At 46.7% G+C, this 14545-nt stretch overlaps 1 protein-coding gene across 3 annotated transcripts; it reads left to right on the forward strand.

Moving 5' to 3' along the window:
* The first annotated feature begins 510 nt into the window (after positions 1 to 510).
* On the forward strand, positions 511 to 12708 carry LOC128420179 (ribonuclease Oy-like). Of its 3 annotated transcripts, none has more exons than XM_053401715.1 (10): positions 511 to 1533; positions 1807 to 1921; positions 4473 to 4530; positions 5880 to 5947; positions 6722 to 6779; positions 8155 to 8219; positions 8401 to 8514; positions 8755 to 8803; positions 11962 to 12036; positions 12456 to 12708. In XM_053401715.1, exons 2-10 carry the CDS (start codon positions 1809 to 1811, stop codon positions 12621 to 12623), a joined length of 768 nt encoding a protein of 255 aa, XP_053257690.1. In that variant the 5' UTR covers positions 511 to 1533; positions 1807 to 1808; the 3' UTR covers positions 12624 to 12708. The 3 variants fall into 3 exon arrangements, with proteins under 3 accessions (XP_053257690.1, XP_053257691.1, XP_053257692.1); XM_053401716.1 differs by having other exon boundaries at positions 511 to 1510; XM_053401717.1 differs by lacking the exon at positions 511 to 1533 and having other exon boundaries at positions 1540 to 1921.
* Positions 12709 to 14545: the final 1837 nt, after the last annotated feature.

A 14545-nucleotide genomic window follows, 5' to 3' on the forward strand; every position in this document is an offset into this window, starting at 1 on the left:
TTTTTCTTCTTCTTGTTTTCTTCCACCAAAAACTAGTTGCTTCTTGTGGTCTGGTGCGTCTTATAGAGCGAAAAATATGGTAAGTCATGGGCCCCGCCTGCTAGCCTGCTCCCTTAAAACATCACTGGTTTGCTCCTTTCTATATACAGGGTGCCCACATTCTGCATGGACTGGTTGCAGGGCAACATGTGCAAATGGACTGAGATACCTATGAGGTCCATAAATTACCATCTAGCCAGATAGGACAGCTGGACGTATAAAGGGCCCCATTACCTTCAGTAGTTTGGGGCCTCATCAGACCTAAATCTGGCCATGAATGGGTCCTTATTCTGGGATCAGGTTTTCCACGGCAAAGCACAATAAAACCAGACAGTTTCCCTCCCTCTCTCGTAGCCCTTGGGATTTTGGGGCATCCTATGAAGATGGAACATTGGGAGGTTCAGGACAGCTAAAAGAAAGCCCTTCTTCACCCACAGCTTATTTAAACTGTGGAACTCACCCCCACAGGAGTGAGCACCCCCCCTTCTAGATTTTTGCATAGCCTCACACTAAACGGTGATCCATAGGGTTTAGGTGAACTGCCTTTGATGGCTGGTGGCTACTAGGCCTGGTGCTCTTCTAACACCAAAATACCCATTGTCTTTAGAAATTAGCTTTCGTGCAGAAAGTAAAGGAACAAGGGCAACCCCACCCACCCCACTTAGAACATAGAAAACTGCCTTATACCAAGTCAGAACATTTGTCCATGTCTTCTTTTCCTTCTTTGGCGATCCCTCGTAGCCGCATAAGATTGTCTTCCATAAACACGGCCTTAACAGTGAGTCCGTAAGTGACTGTGGAGGCGAATTCTGGATCCACACGTCCTTCCACAGTGGGGACATTGGTTCCCAGGCAGGAGTTGATCACGGTGTGGATTTGCCAAGTGTGCCTTCCTCTTAGCACGCTTCTCCCTTGCGTCCTGAGTTCGAGTGTCTTAAAAGCCCACGACACCTTTGGTCAAGGCTGTTCTCCAACTGGAGCACTCACAGACCAGTGTTTCCCAGTTGTCAGTGTTTATACTACATTTTTAAAGATTTGCCTTGAGAGAGTCTTTAAACCTCTTTTGTTGACCACCAGCATTACGCTTTCCCTTTTTAAGTTTGGAATAGAGTAGATGCTTTGGAAGACGATCATCAGGCATCCGCACAACACGACCAGTCCAACGAAGTTGATGTTGAAGAATCACCGCTTCAACACTGGTGATCTCCTTGATAAAAGAGTTCTGTGAAACCCTAAAGTCTGCACTTGCCTACAGCAGCCCAAGTTGGTCTGATCAAAGCAATCGTTCTGCAATCTGCGACTCCACGAGGAGCTGAATCTTTACTTCTCAGTCGTCGCACAGGGAAGCGAAACCAGCCCCGTCCTTCTACTTTTAAACACCAGATTGGTGTCTGGCTCCCGTACTGAAAGGACGACATCGTATCAGGGCATGTGCATTGCTGCTGTGCAACCCCAGGCTGGGACAGCTTAGGTAGCTGGTTTATACAAAGTCAGGTCATTGATGCACCTGAGCTCAGGCAGAGGCCCTGATGGGTTTTTTCCCTAGCCTAATTTAGGGATACTGGAACTGAGGCTTGCGCTCTGTGGCTGAGCTATGACTCCTTAGGACTAAGAACAATCTAGCCAATGTTTTTGTCATCAGACATTGGGATTACCGAACCCTACTTGAGGGTTTCTATACCTGGGGTTGCACGTTGACAGAGCGACTGGTTTCCTCTCCTCGCTGTTTTCCCCCTCCGTCCTTCATCAGCTCTGCTTTGCTTGCAGGTATGATGGCAGCCAATTCAGTCGCTCTTGGTTTCTTCTGCATGAGTTTTTTCTGGTTGCTGGTTCGTCCCGAAGATCCCTGGAGGCAGCAGCAGGCCAAGGTGGAGAACTCTAGGTAGGTAGAACCTCATGCAAGGGTGAGAGAGGATGGGCAGAAAGTGGGACGGGATGAATTTGTGGACTCTCAGTCTCTGCATGTTGTCTTTGTCCATGGAGTTTTCTTGGCAAGGTTACTGGAGTGGCTTGCCGGTTCCTGCTCCAATTAAAAGACACCTGCTTCTTGGGAGAAAAGCAATGACAAACCTAGACAGCATCTTAAAAAGCAGAGACATCACCTTGCCAACAAAGGACTGTATAGTTCAAGCCATGGTTTTCCCAGTAGTGATGTATGGAAGTGAGAGCTGGACCACAAAGACGGCTGATCGCTGAAGAATGGATGCTTTTGAATTCTGGTGCTGGAGGAAACTCTTGAGAGTCCCATGGACTGCAAGAAGATCAAACCTCTCCATTCTGAAGGAAATCAGCCCTGAGTGCTCACTGGAAGGACAGATCCTGAAGCTGAGGCTCCAAGACTTTGGCCACCTCATGAGAAGAGAAGACTCCCTGGAAAAGACCCTGATGTTGGGAAAGATGGAGGGCACAAGGAGAAGGGGACGACGGAGGACGAGATGGTGGGACAGTGTTCTTGAAGCGACCAGCATGAGTTTGACCAAACTGCGGGAGGCAGTGGAAGACAGGAGGGCCTGGAGTGCTCTGGTCCAGGGGGTCACGAAGAGGCGGACATGACTAAACTACAACAACAGTCTCTGCATTACAGGTGGGGATGGACGGAGAATTTCGGTTTGCGTTTTAATACAAAACCTGATTCACGCTTCCCAAAACAACATGCAAACTGGAACACAGCTGTCATGAGAATTCTGTGCTTTTCTGAATTTTGCAATACAGTTCTCCAAGCAAAACTGTGTATTAAAGCACACATAAAACTGTACTCTTTTCAGCACCTGATAAAAGCATTTTTGTTTAGACAAGCCTACGCAGAGATGTAGAATGATGACGTGTTTTCATCTGTTTTTAGTTGATTGTTGGTTTTAATTAGGGACGCGGGTGGCGCTGTGGCTTAAACCACAGAGCCTAGGACTTGCCGATCAGAAGGTTGGCGGTTCGAATCCCCGCAATGGGATGAGTTCCCGTTGCTCGGTTCCTGCTCCTGCCAACCTAGCAGTTCGAAAGCACGTCAAAGTGCAAGTAGATAAATAGGCACCACTCTGGCGGGAAGGTAAACGGCGTTTCCATGCGCTGCTCTGGTTTGCCAGAAGCGGCTTAGTCCTGCTGGCCCCATGACCTGGAAGCTGTACGCCAGATCCCTCGGCCAGTAAAGCGAGATGAGCACCGCAACCCCAGAGTCGGTCACAACTGGACCTAATGGTCAGGGGTCCCTTTACCTTTACCTGGTTTTAATTATTTTTTTAATGTTTTAAATAGTGGTTTTTATTTTACTGATAGTTGTATTGTTTTGCTCTTTTTGTAAACTGCTTTGAGGTTTTCTTTTGTTTTCTACACAATCAAGTAGTATATACTGTATTTTTCTGTATATAAGACTAGGTTTTCTTTTTACTAAAATATTATGTTAAAAAAGGGGGGTAGTCTTATAAAGGGGGGCAATCTCCCCCCATTTTCTAATCTCCAAAATAGGGGACATCTTATACATGGGGGCGTGTTATAAATGGAAAAATACTGTAAATGTTATGAAATAAAAATAAGGTAGATGAATATGTTAGGTGAAATTGCTTGCAAAAATGTGTATTTAATGAGGAATTTACCTTAAAATTTTTCACGAGGACTTTTTTTATATATATACTAAAAGTGAAAGTTTTTACTAAAAGAAAAGGTTGGTTGGAAGTCACCCTGGGCTAGATAAAGAGACTAACAAATTCAATAAATAAAACCGCAAACTGGTAAATAAGTGTTAGGAACTGATCTTTTTTTAAAAAAATTAATTAATTATATTTTATTGAAAAATGTCAGTGGACAAATAAAGAGAAAGAAAGGTGCATGAAACTGTAATACCATATACAGGTATATAAGTAAGGTGATTATTCCAATGAGTATACAATTATTAACAATATTTTTTAATAAATGCATTCTAAGTATTATTGCATTTATCCATAAACAATCTGGATCTAAAAGCAACCTGTTCATCTTCTATCCCTTGATCAAAGGGGGGCGGGGTGTCATAGTATTATCTTTCCAGTGAATCGGTACCAGTTTTTTGGTGGAAGTGAGGATACGAAGAATGAGCTGATCTTTTTAAAAATAAATAAATAAATATATTTTTCCCAACCACCAAAACACAAACAGTGAAACGCCCAAGGCGGCTGATACATTGGGTATACATATTCAACAATATACATATTCAATAATAACATATTCAAATCAACCATATGTACACTTCTGTAGACCTTAACACTCCTCCTTCCACAAGGTTTCTTTAACTTTTAACAGTTTAATTGCCCCAAATTGTTCAAACCTACCCAAATCATTCAATATCTTCTCAAACCAATCCTCCTCTTTCTCACTGACCTTAAACCCTTTCATTTGAGAATGAGCTGATCTGAAGACTTTTGAAAGACGGAGAAACTGGGAGACTTCTCTTTCTCTGACTGCAGGTCCTGTCCTTGGCGCTGCATGAGCTTTGTCCAGATGTGGCCTGGAACCTTCTGCATAGTGAGTAAGAGTTTCTAATTCGGGGAGACTCCCATTCTGAACAGTTAACATCTCTGTGTACTACCTGGCTAAATAAGACAGCTGTAGAGCAGTTGCAACAGGTGAAGGTAAAGGACCTCTGGATGGTTAAGTCTAGTCCAGGGGTCAGAAACTTAAGGCCCATGGGCCAAAAGCGGCCCTTGGGGTTGTTTAACTGGCCCACGAGCTGCCCAAGAACCGAGATGCCTGCTTGGCGAGTCTCCGTGCACTGCACTAAACCGGCGCAGCGAGGCACGGGGACTTGCTTTCCCGGCGCCGGAAATCGCCTCTCCGCACACACAGACATCGGAAATCACGTCTGCGCAGACACAGACACCGGAAATCGCTGGTGCGCGTGCTCTTGCGCTCATGTGTGATCCAGCCATGGAGGGATATCTGCTGGAGTGAACCAGCCCAGGCAAGGTAAATCTTGCTGACCCCTGGTCATAGATGCCCTAATCAAAGGCAACTATGGGGTTGCAGTGCTCATCTCGCTTTCAGGCCGAGGGAGCCGGTGTTTGTCCACAGACAGCTTTCTGGGTTATGTGGCCAGCAGGACTAAACCACTACTGGTGCATGGAGGACCGTGGTGAGTGCCAGAGCGCATGGAAATGCAGTTTACCTTCCCGCCGGAGTGGTACCTATTTATCTACTTGCACTGGTGTGCTTTTGAACTGCTAGGTTGGCAGGAGCAGGGACAGAGCAATGGGAGCTCACCCCGTCACGGGGATAGCCATGTTCAAATATATAAAAGGATGTCACATAGAGGAGGGAGAAAGGTTGTTTTCTGCTGCTCCAGAGAAGCGGACACGGAGCAATGGATCCAAACTACAAGAAAGAAGATTCCACCTAAACATTAGGAAGAACTTCCTGACAGTAAGAGCTGTTTGACAGTGGAATTTGCTGCCAAGGAGTGTGGTGGAGTCTCCTTCTTTGGAGGTCTTTAAGCAGAGGCTTGACAACCATATGTCAGGAGTGCTCTGATGGTGTTTCCTGCTTGGCAGGGGGTTGGACTCGATGGCCCTTGCGGTCTCTTCCAACTCTATGATTCTATGATTCTATGCTCAATTGTTAAGCTGTATTAATAAATAGAGGATAGCTGAGCCTAGTAGAGCATGAGACTCTTACTCTCAGGGTTGTGGGTCCAAGCCCCACGTTGGGTGAAAGATTCCTGGGTTGGACTAGATGACCCCTGGAGCCTGTTCGAACTCTACAATGCTACGATTCTATGAATTGCACACACATACACACAAAGGGGGAAATGAGGTTTGTGGCTATGCTGTACCTTTGGGAATCTAACCCATCTTCTGCTTTCTGTCATGCATTTGTAGGCTCTGGGAAGGAGGTTTGAGTGCGTCCTGCCGAAAGACGCAAACAACTGGACTATTCATGGATTATGGTGAGGCGATCTCATTTGGGCTGGTATGGGAGGCATGTATTTATTCCTTCGACTTAAGTGAAGTATATATTTTCTTAAATATATATATTAAGCAGTGCCGGATTTACCTCTAAGTTGAACAAGCTCTAGCTTAGGGCCCCCAAGAGAGTGGGGCCCCCAGAAAATTTAAAGGGGGGAAAAAGTGGATGTACATTTCCAAAATATAAGATAAAAAACAAATAAAATAAAACCTACCTACAGCAACCATGTTTTGTGTTGTGTCGGCTCCTGTGATGTAAGTCATGGGTCCTGCCTGCTCCATAAAATATCACTGCTTTGCTCCTTTCTATATATAGGGTGCTGACATTCTGCGTGGACTGGTTGCAGGGCAACATGTGCAAAGGGCTTGAGATACCTATGAGGTCCATCAATTACTGTATAGTATATATTCAACACAAAAAACATCAGCAATTTGTTGTTGACAAAGGACAGCTGGACATATCAAGGGCTCCATTACCTTCAGTAGCTGAGGGCTGCATCAAACAGAAATGTGGCCCTGATATTAAGTGTGAGTGTGTGTGTGTGTGTGTGTACATGTGCGCACACACACACAACACACGCACACAAGCTACTTAAAAATATCAGAGCTGTTTACAACAATTATACTTAAAACCATACCATTAAAACCATAGAACAAAGTTAATTTAAGACAATATGATGCATTCTTAATTGCCTGCTGGAATAGAAAAGGTTCCCGCCTCCCTCACCTCCTCTTCTTGCCCTTTAAATCCACAGGCCCAGCAACATCATGGGCTGCTGCCCATATAGATACCTCTTCCCCTCCGACCTGGTGGTGAGTAGAACCTTTTTGCTGCAAAGTTCGGCTTCGGTGGCCCTGCTTCCAACGACCTGGGACAGCTCAGCGGGTAGAGCGCGAGACATTTAATTTTAGGTTTCTGGGTTCGAATCCCACGCTAGGCGAAAGATTTCTGCATTGCAGGACAAGGCGACCCTTGTGGTTTGTTGGTTAGATTTATATACCGCCCTATACGCAGAGGTCTCAGGGTGGTTCACAGAAAAGATCACAATATATAAAATCAAAATAAGAACAATAACCCAATAATAAAGGTAAAGGTACCCCTGACCGTTGGCGCTGTTAGACTGCAGGCGCCAAATTCTGCGGAGCGCCAGAAGGCTAAAAGGGGGAAAACTGAGCTTGGCGGGAGCAGCGCACATGCCCTTGCTTGCTTGGCGCAGGCCCGCTCGGTTTGAGGCGCAGGCACGTGTGGCACCCCTCCTGCTAGCCGTCTTTGTCTTCGAGCTGGGCATCAGGCGCCGCGGATCTCCATGGGGCCGGCTCCCCTGGCCTGCTTGCTGCCCTCACTCGCCTCTGCCATGCCGTGCGCCACACCCGGAGGTGCCTCCTCAAGCCTCCACCTCTTCCCTGCCGGAGGAGCCGCCCTCCAGCCGCTGCCCCGCTTCCTCCAGCCCCACAAAGCTGGGCGAAGCGCCGACAGCGCCGTCCCGTCCCAAGAGGCTTCCTCTGCCGCTGCTGGTGTTCCCTCCCTAAAAAAGGTTGTCAACTCTGGGAAATGGGGGGGGGGTGTGCGCGCGCCGGAGGGATGTTTGCACCACGGCGCCGGATATGCTTAAGAGGGCCCCGATCTGCCCCTGGAGCTGACTTGCCTAATGGTAGGGCCGGCCCCAGACGTAGCCCTCGGGATGATACGATTGTCTCAAGTAGCCTGCTCCCTGTCAGGAGTTCAGCCTTTCAGCCTACACTCGAGTAGGACCCTGGCAGAGACACATGCCCGCCTGGCATGTTCTCTCCCTCCTGGTCTGTTGTTCGGGAGTTTCAAAAGCTTTCTTCATCCCGAACATCACAGCGACCGATGCCACCAGACACCGGCACACTTAGGGATCCGCAGAGTTTGCGCACCATGCGCATGACAGACCTCAGCAACTCAGCATTTTGGCTAATCTGCTTTATTTACATATAAACACACACGGAACACTGCAACGTGGCTCCCTCTCTCTCTAGCATCAGACAGCAAAGAGAAAAAGAACAAAGGACAATAGTCCCACTTCACGGAACACAAACATCCTGTCTCCGTCACTTCCCACTCGGTGGAGTCAAAACATGCACCGTCATGTGATAGACAACAATCCCATGACTGCGATCGCGGAGCAGGAATACTAACACTCCCCACCACCTTCCTTTCCTGCAGGACTTGACGTCTGAACTGAACGAGCACTGGCCATCCTTCATCAACCTGAGCAACTTCCAGTTCTGGTAACCAAGGCAGGGGGCTTAATAGAGAAGGGGGCTGGGGTTGGAGAAGGGACATGCGCTAGCTGGGGCTGATGGAAGTCGTAGTCCCAAACATCTGGCGGGGGCAGAGTTGGGGAAGGCTCAGGTGGAGAGATGCTGGGTGTGCCTGCCAACGGTTGTTTTTCTCCTTCCTCCTGCACAGGGACAAAGAGTGGCAGAAACACGGGAGCTGCGCCGGCTGCGTGGAAGCGCTGAGCTCTCCCGAAAAATACTTCCGAGCCGCCCTCTTCCTGCGCACAAAATATAACATCGACAGGTGAGCTGATACGGCCGTGCGGTGTATCACAATTTGGATTCGGTGGGAAAGATGTACATAAAACACAATTAAAACCCAAACGGCATCTAGTACAGTGCGCCTTACAATGGCTACCACAGGCAGAAAAATAATTAAGTGCCGCACCAAAATCACCATCATTTTTCAAGTGGTCTCTAGGGCAGGGCAGGAGTGGCTGCTGTAGCTAAATGACCCTGTTTTACATTCTCTTTCTGAACACAGCGCCTTTCAAAGAGCCGCCATCATCCCATCTTGTATCCAGAGCTACCAGGTACCTATTCCGTCCTATTTTTTGTTTTCCTGGAGATCTGAGAAATTGGGGAGGAGAGGGAGGCGGGTTACGGAAGGCCGCCATAAAATAGCTGGGTCCTCATTACAGTTTTATTTTATTTTATCCCCCCCCCCCCCGTTTTATTTATTAACATTACTATACTACAGTCATACCTCGGGATAAATACGCTTCAGGATAAGTATTTTCGGGTTGTGCTCCATGGCGACCCGGAAGTAACGGAGTGCGCACATGTGCAGACGGTGAAAATGACGTCACGTGCATGCGCGAAACGCGACCTGCGCACGCGCAGACGCACGGACATGGGTTACGTTCGCTTCGGGATGCGAACGAGACTCCGGAACCACTCCGAGGTACCACTGTACATTGGCAAACATCGTCATATTACATTACAGAGCTTATTATACTAAATTTTCCAGCATGTATACCAAGATTATATACAAACTTTATATACCTGTTAAAAAGAAGAAAAACAAAGAGAAAAAACAAAGACATAATTTTTCCATAATCAGATACGTAACAACACACTGGACTTCCTGTCTATCCCATTGTATATTCCTTTTTTTTACAAATTAATGTACTCATATTATTGTATATTTCTTTTACATTTTATCTAATACATTCCTATAACAATATGTGCTCTTGATCTTATTTCTCAACTCAGTCTCTCTCCAACATCAATCAAATGCTAGCACAGATAACGAACCTTTACTGTATTTTTGAATATATGTTTTATATCTATCCCATTTTACTATAAATTTTTGATTTGAATTGCAATAAGTATTATTATTATTATTATTATTATTATTATTATTATTATTATTTACATTTCTACACCACCCTATACCAGGAGGTCTCAGGGAGGTTCACAGAAAAGATTCACAGAAAAGGTTGTGTATGCACTATCTCTTCAAAGCACAATTTTCCCCTCAAAGAATTCTGGGCACTGTAGTTCACTACGGGTTACTGTGAATGGTAATTCAGGAGGGCTAAACCACAATGCCCAGAATTCTTTGAGGGAAAGAAGTTTTTTTTTAATAGTGCTTTAAAGATACAGCCATACCTCGGGTTACAGATGCTTCAGGTTGTGTTTTTTCAGGTTACGGATGCGCCGAAACCCGGAAGTACCCGAAGGGGTTACTTCCAGGTTTCGGCGGTTGCGCATGCACATAAGCGCTAAATTGCGCTTTGTGCATGCGCAGAAGCGCCGAATCGCAACCCATGCGTGCGCAGATGTGGCGCTGCGGGTTGCGGACATGCATCCCGCATGGATCACGTTCTGAACCGGAGCATCCACTGTATAGTGTTTACACAGACTAAGACTCCAGAGTGAGGAAGCCACACAAATTCCTCCGGGCCAAATATTCAGATGCACCAGCTTCTTTAAAAAAACCCCACCCCAGTCTCAGGAGGTCTGGATAAAGGAAGCTGGTAGGCAATGAGATGTGATATGACATTGCCAGGAATTAAAATGTTGAAAATATTTCAGATTCTTCAGCTTTCAAAAGGGGGGTGGGAGTTAGAAGTACCACTAATCCCCTATTGAACCTAGACACCCTCATCCTGGTGCTCCCCAGACGATGATGGGATATGTAGTTCAAAACAGGGCACAAGGCTGACATAAGATACGGATGCACAGTGTTCTGAGGTTTGAGGAACAAATGACTCCATATATTTGGTTCCCCCCTTCAGTTATTGCTTTTTACTTGTTAAGTGTGAAGCCACAATTTTTTAAAAATGCAAATTGCCCAAAATGTGGGGTGCTGCCTCTTCTACAGAATGATGCATATGATCACCCAACAGGGCTTCCTAGAAGAATGCACACAATATTTTGTGCCGGGAAAATAATTTTGGGGTTTGCCTGGTTTACAGACCCGGTGAGGCAGACCACGGACCACAGGTTTAAGAACCTCTGCAATAGGGGCTTGTGATGGGAGCAAACTCTGCCCCCCAGCCAATTCCCTAGGCATGCATTTAAACACACCCAACATTTACCATATTTTTCGCTCTGTAGAACGCACTTTTCCCCCTCCAAAAATTAAGGGGAAATGTGTGTGCGTCCTATGGAGCGAATGCAGGCTCCTTGGCTTCAGCGATAGCAACACGAAGCCTCTGAAGCGCAGAGGGAGCGCTCCCCCCTCGCTCCGGAGGCTTTGTGTTGCTTTCACTGAAGCCTGGAGAGCAAGAGGGGTCAGTGCGCACCAACCCCTCTCGCTCTCCAGGCTTCAGGGATAGCCGCCTGAAGCCTTCGGAGCGCAGCGCGAGTTCCCGCTGCGTTCTGGAGGCTTCAGGTTCCTTTCGCTGAAGCCGGGAGAGTCTTGCTCTCCCGGCTTCAGCTAAAGGAACCCGAAGCCTGCACGCTGCGCTCCGAAGGCTTCAGGGATCTTTGAGGCTGGCAGTGGGGAAAAACAGTGCTTCCCCCCACCGCCAGCCCCACAAACTGGGGGGGCAGCGGGAATGCTGCACACAGCCTTTGAGCTGTTCCCTGACCTGCTCTTTGGGGCTGGTGGTGGGGGAAAACAGCGCTTCCCCCCGCCAGCCCCAAAGAGCAGTTCGAAAGGAACCCGAAGCCTCCGGAGCCCAGCGGGAACTCCGGCCGCACTCCAGAGGCTTCGGTTTGCCTTCACTGAAGCCTGGAGAGTGAGAGGGGCAGTGCGCACCGACCCCTCTCGCTCTCCAGGCTTCCAAGGTAGCTGCCTGAAGCCTCCAGAGCGCAGCGGGAAATGGAAGGGGCTCCTTTTCTCCTGCCGCTTCGCTGAAGGGGTGCTGAGCAGAGAGGGGAAATTTTTTTTTCTTGTTCTCCCCCTCTAAAACAAGGTGCTTCCTATGGTCGGGTGCGTCCTATAGAGTGAAAAATACGGTAATCCTTTTGGGATTTGGGTGGCTGCAAATGACATATTTCTACCCACTTGCTTGGAATCTCAAGCCTTGTCTGTCTGCACCCACTTTGCATGCAGAAGACCCCAAATTTAATCCCCAGCATCCGATTGTAGGCCTGGGAAAGACTTAGCTTGAAAACTCCAGAGAGCTGCTGCTGTAGTAGACAACACTGATGTGGGTGGGCCAATGGCCTGGCAGCTTCCTGTATATGTCCTAACCGTAGTTCTCTGCCCCATCCTGCCTGCAATTCTCATTCTCAGCTCAGCACCTTCATGACTGTGTTGCGGCCGGTCCTGGGAGACCAATATGAACTCCAGTGCGTGACTGACGTCCAGGTGGGTTACCTTTTCTTTAGCTATGAAGTTAATTTGTTTAATCGTTTTTCGATACAAACATCAACCGCAAAAGACGCATACAACAAAAACAATAATAACACAAATTGACAATTCAGATTTGAATACACTGATATACCTACGACTACACCTTTTTAAACAATATTTTCCGATCGCTCTCCTCTCCCCCTACTATCCGCCTTATCGCTTAAATATTCGTTCCAGATTTCTTCATATTTATCCATTCTTATTTTTTTCATCGACATGCAATTCGTCCGTATGTAGCTAATCTGTCCATAATATCAATCCATGTGCTCAATGGCATCTCTTTGCGGCTCTTCCAATTCATCAAACAAGTTTTCTTTGCTTCTAATATAGCACGGTACCCCCTCTTCTCAAAAAATTTTTTTTTCTCTTTGCAGGGGCGTCAAATATTGGTGCAAATAAAGGTTTCGCTCCACAGCAATTTCTCCTCCAGCTGCATCGAAGACTCCGACTACAACATCTCCCCTTATAAGCCCTGCAGGAGCGAGAGGACGGTTTTCTATTTTCCCACCAGCCAGACGTTCCCACGCAACCCCTGCCCCTGACTCCAGGCAGGCAGAGATGTGAATTCTGCAAGGCGGAAAAAAGGCTAGAAGCAGCTAAAATCAAAATAAAAACTTTAGGAATGGATACTTACTCTGGTGTGTGTTCTTTTAATAGAATTCCCTGGGCTCTACGACAGTGGTACCTTGGTTCTCAAACTTAATCCGTTCTGGAAGTCCGTTCCAAAACCAAAGTGTTTTGGCGTGCTTTGCCATAGGAAGTATTGCAAAACGGCTTAATCCGTTCCAGACTTTTAAAAGCAACCCCCAAAACAGCAATTGAACATGAATTTTACTATCTAACGAGACCACTGATCCATAAAATGAAAGCAAGAATCAATGTACTGTACTATAAAATAAATAAGATAGTTTTGCAGATGATAAAAATTAAAATTATTGTTTTTTCTTACCTGCACGGATGATGGTCATTGTTTTGATGGGGGGCTTTTATCCATTTCCGCCGTCACACAATCAGTCAATCAATCAGTAGCTGAACTGGGTTCCACACTGTCACAAAAACAAATTAAACTAAAAGGCCTCAAAAACAAAAACGCAAAATAAAGATCAAAAATAAAAGCACCAAACTTAATCTGTTCTGGAAGTCCGTTTGACTTCTGAAATGTTTGGAAACCAAGGCGTGGCTTCTGATTGGTGCAGATGCCCCGGAAATAATAGCCAGCAGCCGCATCGGACGTTCAGCTTCCAAAAAACGTTTGAAAACCGGAACACCTACGTCTGGGTTTTTGGCATTTGGGAACCAAAGTGTTTGAGAACCAAGGTAAGGTAAAGGTAAAGGGACCCCTGACCATTAGGTCCAATCATGGCTGACTCTGGGGTTGCGGCGCTCATCTCGCTTTACTGGCCGAGGGAGCCAGCATACAGCTTCCGGGTCATGTGGCCAGCAGGACTAAGCCGCTTCTGGCGAACCAGAGCAGTGCACGGAAACGCCGTTTACCTTCCCACCAGAGTGGTACTTATTTATCTACTTGCACTTTGACATGCTTTCGAACTGCTAGGTTGGCAGGAGCAGGGACCGAGCAACGGGACCTCACCCCGTCACACGGATTTGAACCGCCGACCTTCTGATCGGCAAGTCCTAGGCTCTGTGGTTTAACCCACAGCGCCACCCGCGTCCCTGCAGAGAACCAAGGTACCACTGTATTAGACAAGGCGATCTTTCCACTTCAAGCAGTGGAACCATTTGGAGGAACCATTGCAGGCCACCAAGTTATCAGTTCTTTTCGTTAATTTTATTTTTATCAAAGCCTCGGCAGTCGCTCCCGCAAGAGCCAGCGGTGGACACCAACCTGTTTGGCATTAAGAGAAAATTAGACAAATTCATGGGCGAGAGAGCCAGCCAGACTCTGACTCAGCCTAATCTCCTTTGCAACGGTTGCGAGGATAAAGGGAGGGTAAAATGCAGAGGGTGGGGGGAAGAACCATGTTAAACCTACTTGAAGGAAAAGTATGATATAAATGAAATAAATCTTCCACTATACAGTTCCAGTTTCTGCAAACGCAGAGCAAGCTTTGAGATCACCTTTCGCACCTCCTGGTGGGACTTCCACTTTTTTCAGTGAAATAAACATTTCCCCCCCTAATGAAAGCAAAAACTGACCACACTGGGAGCTGCCATGTTGGAACTTTAAAGTCATATATATATTAATGTATTTTAATGTATTTTTAATCTTTGTTGGAAGCCGCCCAGAGTGGCTGGGGAGACCCAGCCAGATGGGCGGGGTACAAATTATTATTATTATTATTCTCAGAAGTATTAAGTTATCTAAGCAAGCAGACACTTCCTTTCCATTCTTTAAAAGTCTCTGTTTAACGAAAGCGCTCTCAAGGCAGCAATTGCAATTTGCAAACCTGAATGTTACATGATGGTGTTGCAATTAATAGGTCACCTGCCGCCACCCCTTTAA

This window comes from Podarcis raffonei, chromosome 8, assembly GCF_027172205.1.
Source record: "Podarcis raffonei isolate rPodRaf1 chromosome 8, rPodRaf1.pri, whole genome shotgun sequence".
In the NCBI taxonomy this organism is placed as follows: Eukaryota; Metazoa; Chordata; class Lepidosauria; order Squamata; family Lacertidae; genus Podarcis; species Podarcis raffonei.

What these genes read in the sequence shown, in the direction of transcription:
- LOC128420179 (XM_053401715.1), top strand. Translation starts at nt 1,809, where the DNA reads ATGATGGCAGCCAATTCAGTCGCTCTTGGTTTCTTCTGCATGAGTTTT. An exon ending in CTGAGCAACTTCCAGTTCTG is followed by an intron (nt 8,220 to 8,400) that starts GTAACCAAGGCA and finishes CCTCCTGCACAG; the next exon opens with GGACAAAGAGTGGCAGAAAC. An exon ending in ACAAAATATAACATCGACAG is followed by an intron (nt 8,515 to 8,754) that starts GTGAGCTGATAC and finishes TTCTGAACACAG; the next exon opens with CGCCTTTCAAAGAGCCGCCA.